The sequence below is a fragment of the Macaca nemestrina genome, chromosome 7 (genome assembly GCF_043159975.1).
Source record: "Macaca nemestrina isolate mMacNem1 chromosome 7, mMacNem.hap1, whole genome shotgun sequence".
NCBI lineage: Eukaryota > Metazoa > Chordata > Mammalia > Primates > Cercopithecidae > Macaca > Macaca nemestrina.
The window spans coordinates 11,452,767-11,466,012 of NC_092131.1; the positions used below are offsets into that span (position 1 = coordinate 11,452,767).

General features: G+C 38.1%; 1 protein-coding gene across 4 annotated transcripts in view; it reads left to right on the forward strand.

Annotated features, from left to right (window-relative positions):
* The window catches only part of LOC105467451 (autophagy related 2B), an 80,842-nt gene that overhangs the window by 12,718 nt on the left and 54,878 nt on the right, over positions 1-13,246 (forward strand). For all 4 annotated transcript variants that reach the window (XR_978896.3, XM_011717057.3, XM_011717058.3 and 1 more), the window contains exons 2-6: positions 5,241-5,403; positions 7,206-7,358; positions 7,834-7,936; positions 9,180-9,342; positions 11,026-11,205. Coding sequence is in view for 3 of the 4 variants with exons in the window: in XM_011717057.3 (XP_011715359.2) it covers positions 5,241-5,403; positions 7,206-7,358; positions 7,834-7,936; positions 9,180-9,342; positions 11,026-11,205 (762 nt within the window). In the remaining variant the exon portion in view is untranslated. The remainder of the gene's footprint in view (positions 1-5,240; positions 5,404-7,205; positions 7,359-7,833; positions 7,937-9,179; positions 9,343-11,025; positions 11,206-13,246) is intronic.

Sequence of the window (13,246 nt, forward strand, 5' to 3'; positions counted from 1 at the left end):
TCACTGCAGCTTTGAGCTCCTGGGATCGAGCGATTATCCCCACCTTAGCCTGCCAAGGAGCTGGGACTACAGGCATGGGCTACCATGCCATCTAGTTTTTGTATTTTTGTATTTTTTGTTTGTTTGTTTGTTTGTTTTAGATGGAATCTTGCTCTGCTGCCCAGGCTGGAGTGCAGTGATGCAATTTCAGCTCACTGCAACCTCCGCTTCCTGGGTTCAAGTGATTCTCCTGCCTCAGCCTCTCTAATAGCTGGGATTATAGGCATGGGCCACCATGTCCGCTAATTTTTGTATTTTTAGTAGAGACAGGGTTTCACCATGTTGGCCAGGCTGGTCTCAAACTCCTGACCTCAGGCAATCCGCCTGCCTCAGCCTCCCAAAGTGCTGAGATTACAGGCTTGAGCCACCACGCCCGGCCAATTTTTGTATTTTTTGTAGAGACAGAGTTTCACCATGTTGCCCAGGATGATCTCAAATTCCTGGATTCAAGCCATCCTCCTGCCTCAGTCTCCCAAATTGCTGGGACTACTGGCATGAGCCACTGTACCCAGCAAACATAAAAACTTTGATTGGAAATACATTTCTTAATGATAGAGGTTGGTTGTGATCCCCTCCTCCCTAATTTGTTAGTGCATCCGTAGGTGAATATACTTAGAGCTGGAATTCAGTAGGGGTCAGCATACATTTTATTCTAAATTTAAAAAATAGATAGAAGCTTGAGAAATACCAATGTTATAAATCAGTAGATGAGAACTGAGAGATTTTGCAGGAGCAACATCACTTAGTTCTTTGAATTTCTGAGTGTCATGCCAAAAAAAAGTATAAGATGGGAAAAGATAAAAAGTGTACTGCTGGCCCTGTCTGGAGGTTTTTATACCTTAGACAGTACATAAGGGAGAATTTCTGAAGGGAGAAATATACGGCTTTTTTGGCTAAGTGGGAGAAGGAAGATTGTACAAGGAACTGTGGGACAGGAGACCCAGCGTAATGCCACCACTGTCTGTAGTCTGCTCAGTCGGTTTTAGGAAAGAATATGTCTGGATGTTTATACCTTAAAACCATTCATGCCCATGTACTACTGGGAAAGTCTTTAGGATTAAACAAATGTCAGCATGAAGAAAGCCTTTTAAAGTAGTAATCTCCAAAAATAAAACAAGCTGATCCAAGTCTCACTATTCAACACTAGGGTGTAATACGACAAAGAATTGTAATACTACCCTATGCAATATACCATGCAGGAAGCACTTTACATATAAGCTGGCATTTAATAAATATTTGTTATTTTAATTTGAAAAGTAAGTTGTCTTTAAAAAATTGCATTTACGTTCATTCTGTCTGTCTCCTGTTGTAGTCTGGTTTGCCCCACGATGCCACTGAAATTGGTTTTAATGGGATCACCAGTACTTTAAATATCACTTGAGTCTAGTAGGCATTTAAAAATCTTTGACTTCTTGTTAGCTTTTGTTGAGCTTGACCACTTTTCTCTGTCATGTTGTTTTTCCACGATTTTCTGGGACATGAACCTCTTTCAATTTTCCTTCTACCTCTCTGCTTTTTTCTAGTTTCTTCTGCATGCTCCTCTTTCAAAACCCTTTTCTTAAATATTGGTGTCTATGAGTTCTGTCTTAAGCCTCCTCTCATTTTACTCTATAAAAGTTCCCAAACATTTCTCTCCTCATGCTGTGGCTTCAGTTACTCATTTGTTTATTATTTTATTATTTTTTTGAGACAGGGTCTTAGTTGCTCAGGCTGGAGTGTAGGGGCACAGTCTTGGCTCACTATAACCTCTGCCTCCTGGGCTTAAGCATTCCTCCCACCTTGGCTTCTCGAGTAACTGGGATTACAGGCATGCACCACTATGCCTAGTTAATTTTTGTATTTCTTGTAGAGACAGGGTTTTGACGTTTTGCCCAGGCTGGTCTCAAACTGCTCAGCTCAAGATCCTCCCACCTCAGCTTCCCAGTGTTGGAGTTAAAGGCTTGAGCCACCATACCTGACCCATCCTGTGTGTTTGTAATGTTAATTTGTATCTCCAGCCCGGATGGCTCTCCTGAGCTCTAGCTGGAGGAAGCTCCAGCTTCGTCCTTAGCACCTGTACCTAGATGTCTTCTTAAATGTGTACTTTGGAACTGAACTTCTCATCTTCCCTCTAACCTGCTTCCCTGTGTTTCTGTATCTCAGTAAATGACACCTCTGTTTAAGCAATTGCCCAAGCCAGCCTCCTAAGTGTCATTCATAATTCTTCCTTTCCTTTATCCCTCATGATGCCAATTAATTATTCTGCTTCCTAAATATGTTACAAAAATTTACCCACTTCTGACTGTCCTCAGTGTTGCTATCTGTGCCAAAACAACCTCTCTAGCTTCTATTACTCATAACAACCTTCCTGCTGGCATCTTCACTTCATGCTGTACATGGCAGCTGAAGAGGCCCACTCAGAGTTTTAATCTAATCATGGCATCCTTGCTTAAAGCCCTTCAATGGCTTCACATCACCCTTGAGATAAATTTCAGACTCTTTAACATGCATTACAAGGCTCTTTGGATCCTACTCTTCCTTATCTACATAGTCTTGTCTCAGGGTCTTCGCCCTGACACACTAAAGCCTAAAGCAACTTTTCTTTTTCAAATACTGTGGTGTATCAAATATATGTGCGTGTATTTCCTTGACTTCTGCTTTCTTTGAATCCTTCCACATGCTTTGTTTTTGCCTGGACCATTTTGCCTGATTAACTCCTTCTAGTCCTCTGGTCCCAGCTTAAAATAGCACTCCTTCAGGTGGGCTGCCTTGAATCTGCAGGTTAGGTTCTATTATGTGTTCAAATAGCACAGTGTATTTCCTCTGTATGTAATCATCACACTTTAATTACTTGTCTCTTTCATAGTATACTATCTTGTAAGCTTAGTGAGGATCGGAATCATCTTTATCTTGGTCTCTGCTTTCTTTTTAATTTTTTTTTTTTTTTTTTTTTTTTTGAGACGGAGTCTCGCTATGTCGCCCAGGGTGGAGTGCAGTGGCCGGATCTCAGCTCACTGCAAGCTCCGCCTCCTGGGTTTTTACGCCATTCTCCTGCCTCAGCCTCCCGAGTAGCCGGGACTACAGGCGCCCACCACCTCGCCCGGCTAGTTTTTTGTATTTTTTAGTAGAGACGGGGTTTCACCATGTTAGCCAGGATGTTCTCGATCTCCTGACCCCGTGATGCGCCCGTCTCGGCCTCCCAAAGTGCTGGGATTACAGGCTTGAGCCACCGCGCCCGGCCTCTTTTTAATTTTTAACTTTTAATTTTTGTGGGTACATAGTAGGTGTATATATAAATGGGGTACTTGAGATATTTTGACACAGGCATACAATGCCTAATAATTACGTCAGGGTAAAAGGGGTATGCCTCACCTCAAGCATTTATCCTTTGCATTACATATAATTCAATTGTGCTCTTTTAGTTATTTAAAAATGTACAATAAATTATAGACTGTAGCCACCTTGTTGTGCTATTAATTACTAGATCTTATTCAGTCATTCATTTTTGTTTTCTTTTTTTTTTTTTTTTTTTTTTGAGATGGAGTCGCCTGTCACCCAGGCTGGAGTGCAGTGGTGTGATGTCTGCTCACTGTAGCCTCCGCCTCCTGGGTCCAAGTGATTCTTCTGTTTCAGCCTCCCAAGTGCCTGGAATTACAGGCACGTCCTACCATGCCTGTCTAATTTTTGTAATTTTAGTAGAGATGAGGTTGCACCATGTTGGCCAGGCTGGTCTCGAACTCCTGACCTCAGGTGATCCGCCCGCCTCGGCCTCCCAAAGTGCTGGATTATAAGTGTGAGCCACCATGCCTGGCCCTTGGGCTTATTCATTTTAACTATATTTTTGTACCCATTAACCATCCCCCCACCCTGCTACCCTTCCCAGCCTCTGGTAACCGTCCTTCTACTCTCTATTGCTGTGAGTTCAATTGTTTTAATTTTTAGCTTCCATAGGTAAGTGAGAACATGCAAAGTTTGTTTTTCTGTGCCTGGCTTATTTCATATAACATAATGACCTCTAGTTCCATTCAGGTTGTTGCAAATGACAGGATCTCATTCATTTTTATGGCTGAATTGTACTCCATTGTGTGTATGTACCACATTTTCTTTATCTGTTAATCTGTTAATGGACAGTTAGGTTGCTTCCAAATCTTGGCTATTGTGAATAGTGCTGCAATAAACATGGGAGTGTGGATATCTCTTCAATAAACTGATTTCCTTTTTTGGGGGCTATACCTAGCAGTGGGATTGCCGAATCATATAGTAGTTCTATGTTTAGTTTTTTTGAGGAACCTCCAAATTGTTCTCCATAGTGGTTGTAATAATTTACAATTCCACCAACAGTGTATGAGGGTTGCCTTTGCTCCACATTCTCTCTAGTATTTGTTATTGCCTGTCTTTTGGATAGAAGCCATTTTAACTGGGGTGAGATGATATCTCATTGTAGTTTTTTTTTGTTTTTTTTGAGATGGAGTCTCGCTCTGTCGCCCAGGCTGGAGTACAGTGGCCGGATCTCGGCTCACTGCAAGCTCTGCCTCCCGGATTTACGCCATTCTCCTGCCTCAGCCTCCCGAGTAGCTGGGACTACAGGCGCCCGCCACCTCGCCCGGCTAGTTTTTTTGTATTTTTTAATAGAGACAGGGTTTCACCGTGTTAGCCAGGATGGTCTCGATCTCCTGACCTCGTGATCCACCCGCCTGGGCCTCCCAAAGTGCTGGGATTACAGGCTTGAGCCACCGTGCCCGGCCCTCATTGTAGTTTCGATTTGTGTTTCTCTGATGATCAATAAACACCTTTTCACATTCCTGTTTGCCATTTGTATGTCTACAAATGGCACGTAGACTTCTTTTGAGGAATGTCTATTCAAATAGTTTGCCCATTTCTTAGTAGGATTATTAGATTTTTTTTCCTGTAGAGTTGTTTGAGCTCCTTATATATTCTGATTAGTAATCTCATGTCAGATACAGAGTTTGCAAATATTTCCTGCCATTCTGCAAGTTGTCCCTTCACTTTGTTAATTGTGTCCTTTGCTGTGGGAAGCTTTTTAACTTGGTGTGATCCCACTTGTCCATTTTTGCTTTCATTACCTGTACTTGTGGAAGTCTCTGCTTTCTTTATACCTAGTGCCTAACACATATGGGGGCATATTTGACGCCTTTGAATAAGTTCACAACTTTGTGTTCTTGTTCTTGTGATTCAAAATGAACCTGTTTTTTTCTCCTTAGTGTCTCAATGAGATCTTGGAATCAGCAGATGCACCCTTAGAAGTCACTGAAGGATTCATTCAGTCAATTTCCCTGTCAGTTCCATGGGGCTCTTTGCTGCAGGATAATTGTGCACTAGAAGTGAGAGGATTAGAAATGGTCTTCCGGCCTAGACCTCGCCCAGGTTGGTGTGTTGTATGTTTCTGTTTTGTGTGTTTCTATTTTTATTCTTCAGAGACTGGGAAAGTAGCCTGATTACATTAAATTTAGTATTTAATTTATTATTTTGCTTTGTATTTGTGAAATTTTCCATTGATAATACATTATGACTTGGCTCTTTGTATAATGTACATGTTTACACATTTAGAGTTGTTTCTTTCCCTGATTATTCACAGAAACTTTAGTATACAGATTATTTGGTTTATTTAATTATTTGTTACCAGTTATCTAAAATGAGACTTGGGTTTTAAAGATTCAAAATTATTGTGCCAGAAAGCAAGGAAGAATGTTCAAAGATTGATGGAGAAATGTTAAAGGGACACAGGATTGGTTGTCAAGGGGCTTCCATTGGCCAAATTTGGGGAAATTTGAGTATTACAAAGAATGATGACAGTAATGGTTTGTAACACATGAAATAAAAAAATCTCTAGGACGATACTGGTACAGATAAATAAGTATGTAAGGTGGACAGGGAGAAGGAATGCTCTTCTTTATAGCAGAATAGCTACTTATAAATATAGAAAAACATGATAGAATTAGATAGAATTGACAATCTAGGTGACAGATATGTTGGTATGCAATGATAGAATTATAATCCCAAGTGCTGCCCAAAACATGAAAGTTTAAATTATATTTAGTAGAGTTAAAGTGAAATTCTGTATTTTGAAAACTGATATTGCATGCATGGAAATCATCTTTAGTAATCTGGCATTTAATTTACAAGAGTATTCTATCTTTTAGCCATGATTAGTGGATATAATATTTTTCTATGGGAAGGCAAACTTTCAAATATTTTTCTCTTTAAAACATTCCATTAGAAAGTCTTTTAAATTCCATTTTGGAAGGCAATAATTCTTGCGATCTCTGTCACTTTGCTTTGAATAATGTAGGGAGGTGTGGGGAGAATTTTCTCATGAGGGAAGATCTGGAAATGATTTTTCACATCTCATACGCTTCCTCCTCCAAGGATGCTCTTTTATTTTATCTACATTTATACTAATTTCCAAAGCCTGTATCATCTGCTACTTCTGCCACATTTCCTGTTAATTTTCTCAGCTAGAAGGGAAGAATTAACTAAAGAATTAATCTCTTCTTTTAGCTTTCATAATGTTTTCTGTTGACATTCAATAGTTGTCTATTAATTGTATCTTATTTCTTTATACAGCAGGTTCTCTGAGGGCAGAATTTACTATTATTTTTTCTACTTTCTACAGCAGGGTTAGCAAACTGTAACCTGTAGGCCAAATTGATCCTGTCATCTGTTTTTGTTAATAAAGTTTTATTGGAACACAGCCATGCTTATTTGTTTATTTACTTTAATGGCTGTTTTGTGCTCTGATATGAGAGTTGAGAAGTTGTGATATAGACCATGTGGTCCACAAAATAGAAAATATTTACTGTCTGACCTTTTACAGAAAAAGTTTGTCAACCCCTGCTTATAATATTTAGAACAGTTCCATGCATCTGTAGAATACCCATTAAGTATTTGTTGAATGAATACATGAATTGATATTTGGTAAAATATAACATGTTATGAGAGCACATTCTCTGGACTTTTTTCTGTGATTTTTTTTTTCTTCTTGGTTATTATAAGGTGATATTTAAATCTCAAGAGTACTTTCTAGAATATTGTTTACCTGGGTAATACCATGATGTTAAAAATCTCTTAAAGGATTAAGAATTTATCTATTTGAAATGTGTTATTTTAAGAACTGGCATTGTTATAACTCTGAGAAATTATTTAGGATTAATTTATATTTTCCACAGCAACTGGTTCTGAGCCTATGTATTGGTCAAGTTTTATGACCAGCAGTATGCAATTGGCAAAAGAATGTCTTAGCCAGAAACTAACAGATGAACAAGGAGAAGGATCCCAGCCTTTTGAAGGACTTGAAAAGTTTGCTGAAACCATTGAAACAGGTTTGGTGTTACGGAGAATTTTAAAAAATTTAGATTTGATTTGGTAGTTTCGTGCCTTCGTGTAATAAGCTTTGTATAAGGCAAATCCATTGGAATGGATTTTTAAAAGAATGACTGTTCCCACTTCAGAACTTTAGAATGGAGGTATTTTAAATATTCCATTTAATTGTGTGGTTTTTTTTTTTTGTACCTTAGTTTCTCCATTTATTACGCTTGCATAGTGAATGGATTAGAATACAACAAATAGTGTTAGTCATTGTCCCAAGCATCTGTTGAGATGTAACATGGTTAAATGCTCAGTAAGGCAAAATATTTATCATAAAACTCAGGATTTAAGGATTTTAATGGAAAGAAATTCAGCTTCTTTATTTTGTAAACAAAAGTTCTTATCAAACTTGTATTTATTTATTTATTTGGAGGTTTTTATTTAGTATATATGTGGTCTCTTATGTTGACAATTACTTGTTTACTTTAGTACTAAGAAGAGTAAAAGTCACTTTTATAGATACTGTTTTGAGAATTGAACATGTGCCAGAAAATTCCAAAACTGGAACTGCACTTGAAATTCGAATAGAAAGGTAAGAATTCTTATGTCTGAAAATAAATGACCCTATTGTAACTCTTACATTACATTTTCAGGGAGGTTTTGGAGATTAGAGGTAATGATATGAAAATATTGCATAATTTCAGAGTATAGTGCTGCTCTTCAAGTTGTGTTTTAATTCTAATTCCATTATTGAAAACTTGAAAGTGCCAGTTGTGGTATAATTATGTCTAATACCATGTTGAATTTAAAGCAAGTTATTCTGTTTTGGTTAATAGCAAATCAGAATAATAAGCATTTGAGTGCCACTAAATTTAAGGCATTCCTGTGGGAAAGTTTCAGTTTTTTCATATTAACAATGCAATATTTAGCCATATTTCATTAACATGAAAGACATTTTTGTTTTGCTGTGCTTAATCTAAGTGCTGCTTTAGTGAGAAAGGCTAAGGCCACTATTTTGAGGATCCTGTAAGGATTATGTTAAGGTCAATACGCTCAATATTTACTTAAAAAGTATAAATACATGGGTTTTAGTTTTTTGTGTATGCCCACTTGAAGCCCTTATACGTAGCTGTAAAGCAAAGTTAATTTACATACATACACCTAAGCATTGATTTGAGGGAGTAACTGGTCACCCATGTATTAATGCTGTATGAACTGCCAACAGAAATGAGCAGGATGAAGCGCGTACACTGCATGAGCACCAGAGACACTTCGTACATGGATCTACTGGGGGTCTCTACTGCATTTTAAGCAGCTGTGTTATGGTTTCTGTCTTTCACAAAACACCTATTAGTAAAACAGTTGTTGTTAGCAGATCTTTGGAATTAGGGTCCATTGCCTTAAATAGTAGATTTTTAAAAATCTAAAATCTCATGCATTTAGAACCACATTATGTGTTTTGTTTAAACTAAAAATTAGTCACATGTAGGAATTCAAGAAATGTGTTTTGTGACTTGGAGCCAAATGCTGTCACACTGTTACCAAGAGATGTTTTGTGGGGGAGTACAGGAATTGTTTTCCTTAAAACTAACTTTAGGGAGTTAGTTTTTTTCTCTCAATTTAAGCCTCATAAAGTTACCATTTTGGAGTTAAGACCTCTTCATGAAAATATTTACGGTAGTAAAGCACGGTGAGACTGACTCACATTATAGGCATATTCTAAAAAGTGCTAACACTTGAAAAAACCCTTTAACTTAAAAAAGCTATGTGCGTTTCTTATTGTAAATAGGTTTTTCTGGGAGCTTTTTGTAAATGCTTTTTTAAAAAAATTTCAGAACTGTATACTGTGATGAAACTGCTGATGAATCCTCAGGAATTAATGTGCATCAACCCACTGCTTTTGCTCACAAGTTACTTCAGCTCTCTGGAGTGTCTCTCTTCTGGGATGAGTTTTCTGCATCAGCAAAATCTTCCCCAGTGTGTTCAACTGCACCAGTGGTAAGAAAAACAAAACAAAAAACCCTAAAACCATAATCAAAGATTTTTTGAAAGGTTTAAATGGGGGCTATTAAATTTTGCTAGGATATATAATATGTCTGAATGAGTCTCTGTCTTGAGATTTAATGCAAATATTCAGTAATGGTAATATGTATTTCAGAGATTTGAAAATACTAATATTTATATTCCTACCAGTGTGCTGTGTATTAGTCTGAAAGAGAAATGTTGGGTACTGTATGTTGGGGGGAAATGGTGTTGAAGTTGAGTATCCCTTATTCAAAATGCTGGAACTGTGTTTCAGATTTTTGAATATTTTTATAGATATAATGAGATATCTTGGGGATGGGACCCAAGTCTAAATACAAAACTCATTTATGTTTTTTTTTTGTTTGGAGAGAGTCTCCTGTCGCCCAGGCTGGTGTGCAGTGGCGCAATCTCGGCTCACTGCAGCCTTCGCCTCCTGGGTTCAAGGGATTCTTCTTTTTTTTTTTTTTTTTTTTGAGACGGAGTCTTGCTGTGTCACCCAGGCTGGAGTGCAATGGCCAGATCTCGGCTCACTGCAAGCTCCGCCTCCCGGGTTCATGCCATTCTCCTGCCTCAGCCTCCCGAGTAGCTGGGACTACAGGCACCCGCCACCTCGCCCGGCTAGTTTTTTTTGTATTTTTTAGTAGAGACGGGGTTTCACCGTGTTAGCCAGGATGGTCTCGATCTCCTGACCTCATGATCCGCCCGTCTCGGCCTCCCAAAGTGCTGGGATTACAGGCTTGAGCCACAGCGCCCGGCCAAGGGATTCTTCTATCTCAGCCTCCTGAGTAGCTGGGATTACAGGCACGTGCTACCATGCCCGGCTAATTTTTGTATTTTTAGTAGAGACGGGCTTTTGCCACGTTGGCCAGGCTGGTCTCGAACCCCTGACCACCTGCCTTGGCCTCCCAAAGTGCTGGGATTACAGGCATGAGCCACCACATGTGACCCATTTATGTTTCATATATGCCTTATACACATAACCTGAAGATAATTTTATAAAATATTTTCAATAATTTTGTGCATGAAACAAATATTTGACTGCAACTCATCATGTGAGGTCTGGTGTATTTTCCTGACCTTGTGGTAGTGTCATGTTGGCATGCAAAAACTTGGATTTTGGAGCATTTTGGATTTTGAGTTTTTGGTTTAGAGATGTTTAGCCTATATTAACATCTATTTTTTTTTTCAATAAAAACTGGAAATTAAGCAGTGTTCAAATTTACCTTACATAGTGACTGTATTGATGAAACTTTATTCTACAAATCATGTCTTTAAGAAGCTTTATAATTAAGGAACTCTGTTAAATCCCTTCCGAGAGGAAAGTGTTTTTATAAGTCACTCTATAGTTTGCCTTTCATGTTATTTTACAAATCAGATTTTCTTAATTATACAGTGCCCATTAGGTTTCTTACTGCTGTAACTTGAAGAGATACTGTGCCTTTTTTCATGAAGTCCTTTTTCATGATTTGCTTTTATTACCAGTGGACTGCTAACATATTACTGTGTTTCCTTTTAGCTGTAAGATACTGGTTTGTCCATTGTAACATCATACAGTTTTACATGTCTAATATTTTATTCTTCTTAAGTTGACATTTATATTTTACGTTTCATTTTATTTATATATTTTAAATAATTATTTTTGTCACTTTATTGTAGGAAACTGAGCCAAAGCTGTCACCTAGCTGGAACCCCAAAATTGTTTATGAGCCACACCCACAGTTAACTAGAAATTTACCAGAGATAGCACCCTCTGACCCAGTGCAGATTGGAGGGTTGATTGGTAGGTTGGAGTTGAGTCTCACGTTGAAACAGAATGAAGTACTTCCTGGAGCTAAGGTCAGTGTTTGTTTCACTTTCTATAGTAAAACCAAAATAAAAGTACAAGTATTCTTTATTCTATGCAGTGATTCACTGATTGATCACTGCAGATTATCCTGTCTCTAGTGTACCGCTGTCACTGAGTTAGCATTTTTACTCTCCGTTGATGCTTCTATCCTAGGTCACAAAATTTACGTGAGGACTGCCTTTGCCCTACTGTTGCAGCTCAGGTGTTACAAAGAGCTGCCTTCTACACTCACTCTCCCCTATTCCGACAATTCGAAACTGAGAAACCTCTCTTTTTGGTATTAGGCATAGTTTCATTTGTTCAGATGACTAGGAATTTATTAAAAAAATTCTTTCTATTGTCATAAAATTAAGTTTAAAGGAAAAGAGATTTGGCGAGCAGGAATTCTGTAGAAGATGTTTTAAAATTATATATATGTAAAAATATCTACCCATCTATTTTGAACAGAATGACCATTGTTATATAGTTGTATAATATTTGTGAAAAGAGAGACTTTTCCCATTGTCTCATAGCTTTAAAAAGTTTTGACACAAAATAAACCTATATTATATATCATCTCTACTTTTTCTTTTTGAGATGGGGTTTCCCTCTGTTGCCCAGGCTGGAGTGCAGTGACAAGATCTTGGCTCACTGCAGCCTCAGCCTCCTGGGCTCAAACAACCCTCCCACCTCAGCCTCGCAAGTGGCTGGGGCTACAGGCACATGCCACCATGCCTGGCTAAATTTTGTATTATGTTTTTTGTAGAGACAGGGTCTCGCTATGTTGCCGAGGCTGATCTCGAACTTCTGGGCTGAAGCAGTCCTTCTTGCTCGGCTTCCCAAAGTGTTGGGATTATAGGCATGAACCACCTCACCGGGAACCTTTACTATTTTTAAGTGTAAGTTAAGTGATAATCAGTATATTTATATTCTTTTTCCCTTCATTTCCCCACTGTTCCCAGCCTCTGGTAAGCATCAGTCTACTCTGAATATTCATGAGATCCCCTTTTTTTAGCTCCTGCCTATGAGTGAGAATATGCGTTGTCTCTTTGTGCTTGACTTACGTCACTTAACGTAATGGCTTCTAGTTCCATTCATGTGGTTACAAATGACAGGACTCCATTATTTTTTATGGCTAAATAATATTCCATTGTGCATATATACCACATTTTCTTTATGCATTCATCTGTTGATGGATATTTAGAATGAGTCCATATTTTGGCTATACTGACACACATCACACTATGTGAATAGTGTGCTGTAAACATGGCAGTGCAGATATCTCTTTGGTATATTGCTTTCCTTTCTCGCGGGTATATACCTAATGTGGAATTGCTGAATCATATGGAAGTTCTATTTTTAGTTTTTGTTGTTGTTGTCCCTTTGTTTTCTTTTTTCAAAAATTTCAATAGTTTTTGGGATATAGATGGTTTTGGTTACATAGGTGAGTTCTTTAGTGGTAAATTCTGAGATTTTAGTGTACTTGTCACCTGAGTAGTGTACAGTATACTCAATATGTTGTCTGTTATCCCTCATCTCTCTCCTAAACTCCCCTCCTCCTGAGTCCCCACAGTCAATTATATACCTCTGTATGTTTTTGCATTCTCATAACTTAGCTCCCACTTGTAAGTGAGAACATATGGTGTTTGATTTTCCATTCCTGAGTTCCTTAACTTATCATAATGGCCTCCAGTTACATCCAAGTTGCTGCAAAAGACATTATTTTGTTTCTTTTTATGGCTGAGTAGTATTTCACTGTGTGTGTGTATGTGTATACATATATGTACACATATATTTGTGTGTGGTGTATATATATATATGTGGTGTGTATATGTACGTGGTGTGTATATATATTGTGTATATATGTACGTGGTGTGTATATATAGTGTATATATGTGTATACGCGTGCACACAACGCACACACACACACTGTGGAATTGCTGGCTGGAATGGTAGATCTACTTTTAGTTCTTTAAGGTATTTCCATACCGCTTTCCATAGTAGTTGTACTAGTTTACATTCCTACCAGCAGTGTAACAGTGTTCCTTTTTT